The sequence below is a fragment of the Typopeltis vanoorti genome, chromosome 2 (genome assembly GCF_054136105.1).
Source record: "Typopeltis vanoorti isolate ZY-2024b chromosome 2, IOZ_Tvanoo_1.0, whole genome shotgun sequence".
Classification (NCBI taxonomy): Eukaryota; Metazoa; Arthropoda; class Arachnida; order Uropygi; family Thelyphonidae; genus Typopeltis; species Typopeltis vanoorti.
The window spans coordinates 100,861,926-100,877,880 of record NC_143550.1 but is presented as its reverse complement, the minus strand read 5'-3'; the positions used below and the strand labels follow the sequence as shown (position 1 = coordinate 100,877,880).

The window sequence follows — 15,955 nt, the reverse complement described above, 5'->3', positions numbered from 1 at the left end:
TAACAATTTCCTCTTATCTATGCTCTTCTATTATCTACGCACGAGATATCACCAAAAATTTTACTAACACTTAAGTTATTTCTCCCCTTAGTACCCCTAATATTTGTATTTATACTGCGCCTTTTGGGATATTTAGTTCAAGATATTATATACACAAACAAGGAGAAAGAACTCAAATATGTCTGAAAGTGTAACTATGTTGCAGTTGTGACACTTTATCTCGTTTCTTAACATTAATTTCCCGCGTGATTAGGTTCGTAATTTTTCAAGTGGTGCATTGGACAGCAATTTCAGACAACTCTTTTATCATTGAACAAAGGTTAATTAGATTCCTTAACATGTACAAATCAATTTTTGTGATTACTCAATTTAATGCTAAACTAAATACTTACAAACTAACATTAGCTTATTACAAGTAATTAGGCTATGATCCTATAATGAGTATTACGATCATGCCGCCATAACAATTCAACACATAAATTCACTTGACATGGACAAATAAGATTAATTCACACTATTTAACTATTCCAACTTAAGTAGATAAACTAAACCATTTACGCACTAACACATATCTAGTATTACAATCATGCCGCCAAACACATTCAACATGTAAATTCATTTGACATGGACAAATAAGATTAATTCACACTATTTAACTATTCAAACTTAAGTAGATTAACTAAACCCTTTTCTGCACTAACACACAACTATGACATTTTAACTTTCCAATACATTACAATAGACATGCAAAATTCTCAGAACACTTAATTTTTCACATAACATTAACACTAGCCAGCTTACTTTTAATATATTCTGTCAGATACTAAAGTCCTAGTATAAATTTTCCTTGGTCACTTCAACAGTTCCGTATTAGAATAATGATACTTATCACAGACAAATTTTAGTTAACATTAGATATATTTTATAGTACCTTTCTTTCTTGGGTTTTTCATATGGGCCTTTACCTTCTTCTGATTGAACTAGCTTGGTGTAACTTCTCCAATAATCTGCTACTCCTACGTTCCTCTTTGAGTTGAACTATGCCTAGACACACTCTGAATCATCTATATATTGGCTGTGCAACTCGCCACGTGGACATCTATTTCTTTACAGCTCTCTGTTTTTCGTAGTTGTCACTGAAGCTGGAACACAAAGAATAGGCTTTCTTTTCCTCGACTATATGGCATTCTTCGCTTCTCATGCAGGAAATACGGAACCGAAATTCCACTCACTTTCGTTTCCATGTTGTGACGCCGGAGATATAACCCCTATTTCGCCATTCAGGAAATCACCGTGAAATCCCTACGAAAGAGCTCGCAAAGGACTCTCCTGGAACAGAATCAAAACCAAGAAAAGCCTCGTGGGGGGGGGGTTCCAACCCTTTTATACCTGTTCTCCTAACGGCACTTTTTCTAACTTCTTTTCTCTGCCCCCTACTTGTTTTTACTTCACCGACCAATTAGGGTGGCGTTTTTCTGCCAAATGTCATTTGATTGGTGAGCCCGTAATGATGTCTCAATCCGGGAATCGGCCCTGAGTGATAGTCTGTTGTTTTTCTTTTGCTAGCCTCTAATTTAATCCCCTTTCCAAAATTTTTCTATGAACTTACTTAATAACTTAATCTCTAGCCTCTCACATACCATCTCTTGTGACTAATCCTTTTCTGTCTTATTTATTTAACTTTTCTCATTTAAATCATTTCACAATATTAATATATTCTTTCTTTTGTTAGTTAGTTTAACAAAACTTATTTTTTTATATATATTTTATTGGATGCAAGAATCTTTCATTTTCTTTTAATTAATTCAACTATTATCTTTTATGCAGGGTTTTTAATTTATTTTATTTATTCTTCATGTTACACCATGATAGCTGAGAATTCTATATTCTCAAGATATCAGGTGTAACAGAAGATGACTATGATAAGGATTTTTTAAATTCTCTTGATCTAGATAAAGATTGTGGATTCCATATCTATGTTGGTTGACAATTACAAACAATCAATTTGCAAATTTTTTAGAAAATCTCCCGTAACTCTATCCTTCAGAATTATGTAAAACAAGAAAAAGGAAAGGAATTAAGTCTGATTCTTGACCTAAACGAGAATAGTTTAAAGGCAATGATTGAAAGATTATAACATTAAAAGAATGTGTTGTTTTAGCCTTTGAATGATATTGGTGCTTCTCATATGTGGAAGAAGCTCAATATCCTAAAATCATGGAGCTTCTTAAAGTGTTGGGACCAGTACGTCTAGCATCTGAGGCCTTAGGGCAGCGAGATACTAATTTATTAACAAGTGAAGGCATATTTGAATTTCTGTTAAATGAACTAAAAAATTTAAAGACTGAAATTAGTTCCAAATTATTAAATGTTTTAGAAGTACAAATTCAAGAAAGAAGACAAGTTGGATTGGTAACCCCTTTTGCTATATTTGCAAAATCCACAACACATTTCAACAAATAAATCTAGTGTATTTCCACTAACTTCAAAACTTGATTGTAAGTTATCTGGAAAAATATTGTCTAGAATACATTTAAATTCTTGTATGGAAACAAATTCTGATGATGAATATATCTGAGATGGAAAAACTATCAATGAGGACAATGCTCTAAAAGAAGCCATGGAAAAATCAATTCATAGGTATCTTGAGGAACCTGAAGAAATAATATCAAATCCAAAGACACCGAAGACCGAATTTTCAGTATGTGAGGCAACCAATAAAAGAACAAAGAATTATTATTAGAATTATTATTAAAAGATTTATTATTTGATGCCCTGAAATCAATAAAATCAAGTTAAGTAGCCAGTGAGAGCGAGTATTTTCCATTTCAGGCAATTTTGTATCTAGAATAAGAACAGAATTAAGTAATTGTTCAGTGGATATTTTATGTTTTTTGAAAATCATATTTCCAGAAGAAAAATACTAAATGAAATAAAAATTTATAATTTATATTTTGTATGGATTTTAGTTATTTTATTTTATTTTTAATTTGGTTATGTATAGAGTATTTTATTTTGTTTTATTTTGTTTTGTTATATTTTTGTAGTTCCATAAATATTAAATAAATTTTAAAATTTTAAAATAAGTATAAATATTTTTTTTACTGTTTTAATTATATATATATATATATATATATTTTTTTTTTTTTTTGTAAAAATCCAAAGACCTGTTTAACTGGGGTTTTTTTTGGAAATACTGGAATTTGAAAACCGTTTTTTTTTCAAAAGTCATTTTTTGTATAAAACCTATCAGAGATTGTTATCATTTGGATAGTGATAAATGCAGCCAATGAATGTAATCAAGTGTGAGAAGGAAATTTTGAGCAATAGCAAATCAACATTGATTTGAAATTCTCTGCATGAGATTTCAGATCTGATAAATGCAGAAGTAAAACCTTATTGACAGAATTCATCATGCAAAATATAGTTTGGGTAGAACAGTGTTGTTGAGACTGATAGTTGCAGTTTTGTTAGAAATAAAAGGTCTGATCTGGATGCCTGTAAGTGGAAGGGCACATTGTTTAAGCTTGTGTTAAGGCCACAAATTTTGGTGAAGCAGATGTTGGAGTGTTTTATTTATATTTTTTGTATGGATTTTTAGTGTTTTTCATAATTTAGCTTTTTTTGAGAAGTGGGGAGGGAGCTTTTTTTATGATCTGATGTGTTACTATACTTATGGGGGGAGCTGAAAAGTCCGTTAAAGGGTTTTTAAGATATGTTCTTTCTGAAACAAAAAAGACCAAAACTGGTGAGATCTTTCTGAGCAATAAAGACAAAATGTTATATTCAGGCAATGACAATCAAGGAAAAGAAGGAGTAGCCATAGTATTCAACACAAAATACGAGGCTAATCTTCTTGAATGGCAGTCAGTCTCAAGTAGAGTAATGTGGGCAAATATGAGAATGGGGAACTGGACAATGAGACTTATTTGTGCCTATGGTCCCACAGGAGGTTCTACTAAGGTAGAAGTGGAGGAATTTTTTGAGGCTTTAGAAAAAGCAACTGACACAATGAAAAAGGAAAATTTGGTCCTTGTTGGGGATCTAAATAGTAGAGTAGGAAATGATTGTGAGACATACAAAAATATTTTGGGAAAATTTGGAGAAAAGAGCAAAGCTAATAATAATGGCAAATATCTGTTTGATTTCTGCTCAGGACACGGACTGGTTATTACTAACACCATGTTCCAACATAAAAATGTGCACAAATTCACATGGAGAGAAGAGGCTAGGAATAAGAAAAGTCTCATTGACTATGTTATTGTTGATAGTGATGTTTTCTCCCTGGTGCAGGACACCAGAGTGTACAGAGGATTTGAAATTGGAAGTGATCACTATTTAGTCTTGAGCAGGATAAAATTGAATTTCATATTGAAAAGAATAACATGTAAGAAAGTTTTAAAGCGAATAAAAGTTGAGCAGCTCTCAGATGTGAACTGTAGACTAAAATACAGAAAGATTATTGAAAAGAAAATGAAAGAGTTTGAGAACAGGAATCAAACCTTGGAGATTCAGTGGCAAACTCTGAAGAAAACATTGATTGATTCTGCCAGAGAGGCATGTGGTGAGGTTGTGTGCAAGGATAAAAAAATCAGAACTCCCTGGTGGACACAGGAAGTTAAAGAGGCAGTGAAGGAAAAGAAGAAAGCATATCAACAGTTCCTGGCAAATAAGTCAGCTTTTACTCTTACAGAATACAGAGACAAATGTAAGAAAGCTAAACAGTGTGAAAAACTAGCTAAACAAAAGTCACGGGAGGACTTTGGCAAGAATATAGAAAATAAATATCAAGAAGGTGGCAAAATATTCTGGAGGTTGTTGAAGAAGCTTAGGAATGGAGGAAAGAGTGCTGTAAAAGGAGTTAGAGATGATAAAGGTGACATGAAAACAGGAGAAAAAGATATCCTTGAAGTATGGAGTAATTACTTTGAAAAACTGCTACATGAAACAAGCAGTGATGACAGCACAGTGGTAAAAAACACTGACCAGGTATGCAGTCAGGAATACATATCCATACTTGAAGTAGAAAAAGCCATCAAAGGCTTGAAATGTGGAAAGGCAGCAGGAGTAGATGATATTCGACCAGAAATGCTGAAGTATGGTGGCATAAAAGTCTTACAGTGGCTGCACTGCATAGTTCAGAAAGCCTGGACAGAGGGACGAATTCCCGATGATTGGAGTAGAGCTCTCATAGTACCCATATATAAAAAGGGAAATAAAACTGAATGTGAGAATTACAGAGGTATTTCCATACTGAGTGTTCCTGGCAAGATCTATGCAAGTATACTTGAGAAACGGTTGAGAAGAATTGTGGAAGAAAAGCTTGGTGAAGAACAAGCTGGAATCAGGCCAAATAGAGGCTGTCAGGATCAGATCTTCACATGGGAATATATCAAAGATCTGTATTTAAGTTTTGTCGATTTGGAAAAGGCATATGACAAAGTGCCAAGAGAGAAGCTATTCAATACGCTGCAGTTATATGGTGTCAATGGGGCATTATATCAAGCAATACTCAGTCTTTATTTGAGTTGTAAGTCAGCAGTTAGAATTGAAGGAAGTGCAGGAGGGTGGTTTAATGTTAAATCTGGTGTGAGACAAGGATGTACATTATCCCCTCTGTTATTCATTATCTATATGGATCACATTATGAAGGAATGTGGTATTAAACCTGATATCAAAATTGGAGATGTTAATGTCAGCTCTTTGCTTTATGCGGATGATGTTATACTTCTAAATAAATCCGCTACAAGTCTGCAAGATTCTCTGACTAAATTGAATAGCTGTTGTAATAGATATGGTATGAAGGTCAGCAATAAAAAGACAAAGACAATGAAAATAGGCAGAATCATTGAAAATGTCAACTGTGTTGTGAATGGAAAACCTTTGGAACAAGTAAAACATTTCAGCTACTTAGGCACGATTTTTACTGAAGATGGTAAATTAAATATAGAAATAGACAACAGAATCAGCAAAGCTGGTATGGTGGGAAGTCAATTGAATAAATTCATATGGAATAAGAAAAAAATTAGTCGGAACACTAAATTAGCTGTATACAAGACAGTGTTCAAACCAGTTTTAACTTATGGATCTGAGAGTACTGGGTCAGAAGTAAAACACTTGACCAAAGACTAGAGACCGCAGATATGAGAGTCCTGAGAAAGATTAGAGGTGTGAACAGATGGCATCAATGGCAATATCATATTAAAAATGAGGATATTAGGAAAGAACTTGACATTGTCAGCATCCAGGAATGCGTTAGCAGAGCTAATCTCAGGTGGTATGGTCACTTAAATAGAATGGGAGAGGAAAGATTAGCAAAACAAGTGTTCTCTGCCAGGTTGGCAGGAAAACAACCCAGAGGAAGACCAAGATATAGGTGGATTGATAAGGTACAAAGTGCCTTAGATGATAGAAATATAAGATCTGATAATGTTGGAGTCTTGACAAGTAACAGACTGATTTGGAGGAAAATTGTAGATAGGAAGTTAGTAATGATGTAATTTTTTCATGTAGTGCTGTCATGTCCTGTACACCCCTTGAGGGTACATGGCAGGAATTTGATGATGATGATGATGATGGTTCTTTCTTGTGATTATATCAGTTGTTTTGATAAAATTTTTGTTCTAGGTGTGTATCAGAACTTTCCAGCACTCCCTTCGTAGTTATCACATTGTCCATGGTTGTTGTTATAAAGTAGTAAATTACAGAACAGAGGCATGCACTGGGAAGGAAGATATGGACATCTACCACACAGGCATTACATTTTCTGCCCATATACACAGCATCAGTATCTGCTCCTTACATTCTGCTATACTTGGACTCCTTCTAGGCACACTTTGGCAAATGAAATGGCGTATTATTGACAGATGGTTAGGAAGCTTCCTGATGTGTTACTATCAAGTTTGTTTTATGCATCAATACATAGACCAAACTATTAATGCTTTATTGAGAGAGGTTTTATGATTTTTCTGTAGTGTGTATGTCTACACTTGAAGAGTGTTATATCTACTATATACCCGGTGATTATAAAATAACGTCAAGTGTTCAGAGCCCTCTAGCGAGTAATGTATTGGACAAAACACACCAATCTTCAGTAGACATACACAGTGGAACATGGGGATTCCATTTAATGAAAAAAAAAAAAAAAGTACCAAAAGTTGCCAACAGGGGAAATTTGGCACTGTTTACCAAGTAAAATGAATTAATTTGCATTATCACGTTTCTTGTGAGCAATCATGCAATAAAAGGAAAGCCTGTGAGATTTCTTATCATTTGTAGACGAACTGCTTTTCGATGCCTCTTACCTTACGTGAGCGTGCTTTGTTAGTCAAACTCTATGATCAGCGGAACAATAATGCCAGTGCTTGTCTTCGTGATTTTCGGCGCATGAAAAATTTACGAAAAGGACCGATTAGCATAACAAACTTAAGAAAACTGATTCGGCGATTTGAAACTACTGGAACTCTAGCAGTGTGGGTAGGCAAGGGATGCAAACCAATCAATCACCAACAAGTTGAACAAGTTGTAACTGTTATTGTGGAACAGGAGATGATGAATGTGCAGGGTACCAGCAGTGCACGAGCAATATTCTGGCAAATGGATATCGCATACACAACGGTGTGGAAAATCCTACATCAGATGTTGAAGTTTTATCCCTATAAAATCAGTCATGTTCAAGAATTGCGCCCTGGTGATGTGACCATACGCATCGACTTATCTTTGAGATTCTTAGCGCACATGGAAGTGGATGATGCATGGCTGTGGCAGATTTTATGGAGTGAAGAACAAACTTTTATTTGAACGGCGATATTAACACATGCAACTGTCGCATTTGGGCTACAACTAATCTGCACGTGTGTCTGCAGATGCCTATCCACTCACCCAAAGTCACAGTGTGGTGCGGATTTATGGCAACTTTTATCATTGGTCCATACTTTTACGAGAAAAATTACCAATAATGCCAATATGCTACAGAAGTTTGTGATTCCACAACTGCAGCAAAGAGGATGTCTCGATTCGACCATCTTCATGCAGGATGGTGCATCACCCCACATCGGACTTCAGGTACAGCGCGTTTTGCAACAAACATTTTTCTGACAGAAGAATCATTAGTCATGCATTTCCCACGCTATGGCCACCGAGATCGCCTGATCTCAATCCTTGTGACTTTTAGCTGTGGGGATTTCTTAAAAGCATTGTGTATCAAGGACATGTGCCCGATATTCCAACTTTGAAAGATCGAATAACATTACACGTGAGACAAATTAATTCCGATATGTTGCAAGCCACTGTGGAAAATGTCGTGCACCGTATGCAGTTCCTGGAACATCAGAACGGTGGTCATATTGAACCTCATTTGTAATTAACAATAAATGTCATGAAATTGATATGTGCTGTCTCTCATTTGCCATTTAGTCATTCATTAGTCACACCTACTAAAATTAATTTGGCAGTGCCAAAATTTCCCCTGTTGGTCACTTTTGGTACTATTTTTTTTTCGTTAAATCAAATCCCCATGTTCCACTGTGTACATCTACCGAATATTGGTGTTCGTCCAATACATTACTCGCTAGAGGGCTCTGAACACTTGACGTGATTATAAAATAACGTCAAGTGTTCCTCTGCACTCCATGCTCAAAGGTATCAATGTCACTAAGCAATTACATCCTCTCATTCTATAAAGACTGACGCACATTGTTGTTTTATATAACCTGAAGCTGGATCCTCCATCATCCAATAAAGCATCATTCTTGATATTTGTGGCAGATTGCGGCCACTATTGATTTCAACAATCAGCTTGTTTAGTGTGGCTGCTTTTTCCTGAAGAAAAATACATGCCATTTCGGCAAATGGCATACTGAATGAAGTCATCAAACTTGTCGTCAAGTATTTTGCACCGGATTAGTCAAGTCCCTGTCATGCCTACTGTTTGGGTGTTGTCTTCAGCACATGTGACCTCTTTTTATCAGTTTTCACTGAAGTTGGTTCACTCCAAAACACCGATCAGCTTGCTCACCATTGCTACACTCTCTTCCTTGGTCTTGCCAGAGTGCAAAGCTCACAGTGTCACATAAACGTTCATTCAATTTTGCTTTGACTGACTCGTCAATGTTTTCCCCTTATGAATTTAGAATAAAAGAAAATCTGAAGTCACAGTCGAAAAACGCCTGTCTCATCTGATATATTGTTTGTTCTGATTTTGAAATCATGCTGTGACCACAGAATCAGAATGATATAACTGGTCTAAACAATCAGCTAGTTTATTTAGTTATTTATTTTTGTGGTTTTTTAAATAGTACTAATTTTTTGAACATTCTGTTTAGTTTAAAAAACACTAAACATGCTCATAATTTTATGTCCAAACAATATTTTAATTGCATCCTAAGAAGGGACTATTTTCTGTTGGTGGAATTGGCAGCTGTTTCCTGTGAGAAAGTGATTTCCTGCAATTTTAAAGTGGAAAAGAGTATAGAGATGGTAAAATTTTTATGTGTGGAACTGCTTATCAGGATTTTCAGTTTCATTTGTAGAAACAGGCCAAAAATGATGGGAAGGTGGAGCTTTCCTAACTGTATGAAGTTGTATTTTTAACACCATCCCATGAGGTTCAAAATTCAATTATGGATTCTTGACTTCTTTTTTTTTTCCAAGAAAAAAAAAAAACAAACAAACTATTTTTTGTTTGGTTGCTTTGTTTTGCAAACCACTGCAGCATTCTGATAATCATCATCATTAGTGTTCTGTCTCTTGACAAGTCCAAAAGTATATCTCAGCAAATTCTCTTCATCCAATTTCCTCTGTCTCTTGCTTACTCCTTAATCTTGATATCTTCTTGTGCCCATTATATAATCAAGCATCATTAGTTGTCTCCTTCCTCTTGGTTGCTTTTCTTCAACTTTCCACTTTATTTTCTCCATTCTTCTACATGATCACATTTCAAATGCCTCGAACATTTTAGTTTCTTTCTTCCCAATTGTCCATCTTTCCGACCCATTTTTTTGACCCATTTGTCACATTTTTCTCCATGCATCATCACCTTGACACTTCCTGGTTTCCTGGAGACTCTCATCACTTTGTTTTCTTTGTGTTAATTTTCATACCATTTTTCTTGCATATACTTTCAAATTTTTGCATTAGGTGCTGCAGTTCATCTTCAGTATTAGCTAATGTTGCTTGATCATCTGCTAATCTAATATTTTGTACTGTTCTTCCTCCAGTTGTGATTCCTTTCTTCTGTTCATCAAATGCTTCTGCAAATATATTGAAGAGCATTGGTGACTGGCAGCATCCCTGTTTTACACCTCTGCCAATCACACATCTTTTAGTTTTTCCTACTTTTGTCTTTATTATGGCAGTCTTGTTCATATATAAATCAGCTGTTAAACCTTCGGTCTTCCAATCTAAACCCTATTTTGCATATCCATCAGCTTTTCTCATTTCACCATGTCAAACACTTTTTCAAGGTCGACAAAACATATATAAACTTCTTTATTTACTTCTATATTCCTTTCACATATGGTCCTCATTACTCCAATTGCATCTCATTCCTCTGTCTTTTCTAAATCCAGACTGATCATCCTCCAGAAAATACTCCACTCTATTATCCAATCGTCGATTTAATATTTTTAGCAGTACTTGAGAGGCATGCAAGAGTATGCTTATAGTTCTGTAGTCACTGCACTTAGTAGGATTGCTTTTCTTTTCAGTTGGTATAAGAATACTCTCTGTGAAATCTTTAGACCATTCTCCTGTTTTGTAAATGAGTTTGCATAGTTTCCATGTTTCTGTTATACGTTTGTCCTCCAGTCGTTTTAGGTTTCACTAGGTATTCCATCTTTCCACTTTTTATTCCTTAATTGCTGTTTCTACTTCTCTCTTTAGTATTTCAGGACCTCTTTCTTCTGTTGAGATTTTATTTTGTTCTTCTAATTCAATTTTTGTTGGTCTTTCATTTTTCGCATAAAGTTCTTTGATGTATTCCTTCCATCTTTCACCTTGTATTTCAATATCATAAATTAATTTTCCTTGCTTATCTTCTAATAGCAGATTTCTTATGCTTTTTTTAATATTTGTAAGTTCTTTTGCTTTTTCAAACATCTTATCGTATCGTCCCCTTTTATCCATTTCTTCAATTACTTTACATTCTTCTTTTAACCATTTCTCTCTTGCTTTATCAGTTTCTCTTCTCAGTTCATTATTTAATACTTTGTGTTTTCCTCTTCCCCTCTTCAGTGTTTACATTTTTCCATCTTCTTTCCTCCATTTTTCTTATCATTTCATTTGTAATACATGGCTTCTTAATTCTCTTCCCTTCCACAAAACCTATCTCTTCAGCGGCTGTTTCATATATCAAGTTTTTTAGTTCATTCCATTTTGCATTAACATCGATAGTCTCTTCAGGTATATCTTCTTTGTTTCTTGAATAATATAAGCACATAAACATCTTCAGGTATATCTTCTTTGTTTCTTATTTTATTCTCCAGTTCTTCTCTGAATTTCTTACCCACATCTCCTTTGAGTTTTTCTAGGTTCCATCTTTTCTTGCTTTTACCTTTGTTTATTTTCTTAATTCCATAACAAGTAAATTATGGTCTGAGTCAATATCAGTTCCTGGATATGTCGATATCCTTTTTACACTGTTTCTATACCTGTTTTGTATTAACATATAATCAATCTGGTATCATGCGATATCTCCTGGCATTTGCCACGTATATATTCTTCTCTTTGGAAGTTTGAACCAAATATTACCAATAATTAGTTTGTGTCTTTTACAAAACTCTATAAGTCTTTCATCTCTCCCATTCCTTTTTCTGATGCCATATCTTCCTGTTATTCCCTTCTCTACCTTTTCACCTATTACTGCATTCCATTCTCCCATCCAGATGGTACACCAGATGGTATATTTTTTTTTTAGTTCATATATCTCTTCTACTTCATTTTCATCATCGTCATTTATGGGCATATATATCTGTATAATCATTATATGTCCACGGGCTTCACTTTCAGTTTAATCATAATCTCCCTGTCAATTTTATATATTGTTTTTTCTACTGAATTTTTAACCTATAATAAATTTAGTTTAATCCTTTATCCAAGTGTGAGCAAACAAAGTTTGCGCCTGAAAGTATCTTCAGGACTGGGTTAAGGTGGTACACACCAGGGCAACTCGTTGCAAAGGTGGAGCAAGCTACCAACACTCCTATCCTAGTATCTCCTATAATGCAAAACACATCTCCTTGCGGATATGTCTATTGTTATGCATTAAGGGAAGGGCCACTACCCAGACCGGTTTCGACCTTTATTGAGGTCTCTTCAGTGGGAGCCAGGCCCAAGTCGAGATATCAGGCAGAAGCATTTGCAGGTCATCTCCACCTATAGGAATTGCCAATTGGTGTGCCACCCTTTTTTAATAAATTACTCTGGATTTAGAGAAAGATGTTGAAAGTTTATTTTCCACTTGGTTAGAGTATAATAAATTTAGTTTAATCCTTTATCCAAGTGTGAGCAAACAAAGTTTGCGCCTGAAAGTATCTTCAGGACTGGGTTAAGGTGGTACACACCAGGGCAACTCGTTGCAAAGGTGGAGCAAGCTACCAACACTCCTATCCTAGTATCTCCTATAATGCAAAACACATCTCCTTGCGGATATGTCTATTGTTATGCATTAAGGGAAGGGCCACTACCCAGACCGGTTTCGACCTTTATTGAGGTCAACTTTTCATCCAACACAAATGCTACTCCATTTTTTCCTTGTGTTCTACAGGCATATATAATTCTACAACCATCACTTTCAAAATCTCCTATATCTTCCCATCTAACTTCACTTAGACCAACACATCCAGTTTATTCCTCTCCATTTCTTTCTTCAAGTTCTCTAATTTACCAGCTCTCAACATTGTTCTTACATTCCAAGTTGCCGCTCATATAGTTTCTATCTTATTCTCTCCTGGACATCTTATTTTATTCCTGTTTTCCTCAATACTTGGCATTCTGATGGCCCATTAATCTCTTTTTTTTTCTGTTAATGCATTCAATTTAAATAATCCTAATTTTCATGGCCTCATGCATGTGATAACATCATACTTGCTGAACAGCAAAGCTGGGAAGAGACAACAAAACCAATCTGATATGGTAACTGTTAAAAATAGATTGTTAAAAGTTAAAATTCTTGTATTGTGGTTGTTGTTTCAGTGAAGCATGAGATTTAATATAAAGTATAAGTTCAGAATTTATACATTTCCTTAAAATTCTATTCCTATAAGCATAACAGAGCATATATGATGATTGTCTCAAAATGATTGCATTCTATTTAATGACAATTTTGTTTTTTCTGTAGCTTTTAAGATTGTTTTTCTTTTTTTCTTAAGTAAATTAATTTTTCTGTAAGTATTTATTTTTTAATTATTGTATTATTAAATTATATGTTGCCTTTTATTTTATTGCAGAATAAACTGTTCATGAGTTCTCTGCATCATCATTACTTTTTCAATCAAATGGCTGATACTACAGTTTCATCTGGGGTTCATCTTTCAGACTGGAAGGATACTATAGAAGGAGAATCTGGAATCCCACACATACAGGGAACCTTTCTGCCTATCACTGGAACAGAACATCATTATCCTATAGGGCATCCTATTTCTAGTGTGGCTACTACTTCAGTAGATGAGGGAGTTGAAGCAGACATATCAGAAGATTCTTTGGATTCCCAGATTTCATTTCACACTTCACATAAACCATCCTGTATATACACAGAGAGCAGTATAGTTTATCCTGATCACAGTTCTCTAAGTAGACATGAAGGACAAGGAACTTATCCTTTATGTGATTTAACACAACTGCTCAGTTTATCTGACTCACCATTAGGGAGTACAACTTCCCAAAGCTTTACTTTTGAAAGCTTTGATTCTCAGAGTGAAAATGATATTGCTTCCAGTCTACCATCATGTTCTGAAGAGAACACTAGTACAAGTTTCCATGATAATGTGAACCTATTAACACCTAGTCCTTCGGATCCATCAGCATTAATGTTTCATCCTATTCGCACTAACACAGTGATTCGCACTTGCCATAGACATAATCCCTTAGAGAGTGATCGGCATCTTACCACTCCTAGTAGCTTCAGGGAAGGCCGAAGAGCTTCAGATGGACTAGTTGCCCAGGGAAGAGCCACAGCATTTTGTCAGAAACTTAGTGAATCAGATAAAATGAAAGGTATACTTGGACTAAATGAAATTAAACAAGAACACAAGCACCTGTTGCAGACAGTGTACAGATGCCAAGTTTCAAAAGAAGAACAGGCTCAACAACAGTTACAGCATTCTCAGTATTGTTCAGGTGCTATTACTGAATTTGGCCAATTACCTGTAAGAACAGAGTCTTTAGAGCTTTGTCATGATACACTTTTCTCAACTGGCCCCAGAACTTTAGTGAAACTAAAAGAAATTAGGAGGCAAGTGACTTTTGATGAAAAACTAAGTGATACCGCTAACTGTGGACTAACACCATCCACTTGCCAAACTGTTACACTTGCAAAACCTCCTTGTGAATTTGATGGCATGCTCCTTAGTCAAAGCAAATCTCTACAACATCAGCTACTTCATCAGAGACTCCAACAAAAAAGACAAAGTTTCAAAATACATATGGTTAAGCAGCATTCTGGAAGCCAGTTATTACCTTCTATTTCTGGCGATGTCATGATTCTACCTCAGCAAGCTCACACAAATATGGAACCTCTCACTTTTCAACCTATCACAGAAGATATTTCCCCACCAAATGATGATGAGGAAACAGAAATTAAAGATAATAAACAGAACAGTATAGAACCATGTGCACCATTAATATGGAAAGAATGCCATCAAGAACAACATTTAGATTACACTATACAGGATCTTACTATGACACCAGAGACATTTCTTTCTCCTGAGTCTGTCCATGTACATGGCATATCCTCTACAGTTGAACAACCTGGCATTTCATTATTTAATGAAACTGAATGCACACATACAGCTGAGATGTTAGCAAACATGGCTTTATTTGTACAGCCTGGTCAGCCAACATGTAGGCAGCATCCACCAGCTGATGAACTTTTACAATGCACTTCCTCATGGTCACCATCTCAAACATGCAGTTCGAACATGAAACGATTGTCTCCTTCACTCTGGCAAGGAGTAACCAATACCGTTCCCATGGAACCACTCAGTGAGACTTCACCAGAAGCAGTAGATCACGTGGATGACATATAATGTTATCGCTTGCACCTACTGTTGTCCACAGTACATTCCAGCAGTATGCATTGTCTTCCTCCACCAGTACCAGAAAAAAGTATGGAATTCAACTTCACCTGTAGAATTTTGAAAAATGCCATATATGTTTTCTTACTTCTATGGTAGATGTTATTTACATGTGATTAATACACAGAGATTTTATTTAAATTGAATATTTAATATTACATAAAGTAATTTTATGATAGAATATGAAACACGTTTCCATAGACTACCACAGGTATAGATCTGTGTTTTTAAATTTGTAAAAAAAAAGCCAAAAAAAAAAAAAAAAGAAAAAGAAAAAAATCAAAAAATGGTATTTTTCTTTCAAAGAAATTTCCTAGTCATTTCTCATGGAAGATAGTCCACATGCTACTGTGACTCGAAGTGCAAAAAAAAATTTAAGTTATTCACCACTGTGTATATTGTAGTTGTTGAAAATAAATCAGAGATATAGAAAATATTGCCTGTGTCTTGTTGTGATACTATTTGTGAAAGTATAAGTGTTATTCATCTTGAAGAATGTATTAAAATAAATAAAACCTGTAATATCTTTTATTCTTCAAAGGGAATAGGCAGAACTTCTCTAATCCTAACTAACTGTTTGAAGACAGGCAGCCAGCCAATCTTCATCCTTCTAGCCTTCACTAATACTGAGCCCATGTTATCACTGAATCAAGGCTTTTCGAGAG

At 35.1% G+C, this 15,955-nt stretch overlaps 1 protein-coding gene across 2 annotated transcripts in view; it reads left to right on the top strand.

The window, feature by feature from the left end:
- Positions 1–15,718, top strand: part of LOC150109293 (serine/threonine-protein kinase SIK2-like) — a 279,608-nt gene extending 263,890 nt beyond the window's left edge. For both annotated transcript variants that reach the window (XM_090407035.1, XM_090407043.1), the window contains one exon: positions 13,446–15,718. In XM_090407035.1, the coding sequence (XP_090263161.1) occupies positions 13,446–15,242 (1,797 nt within the window). In that variant the 3' untranslated portion in view covers positions 15,243–15,718. The remainder of the gene's footprint in view (positions 1–13,445) is intronic.
- Positions 15,719–15,955: the final 237 nt, after the last annotated feature.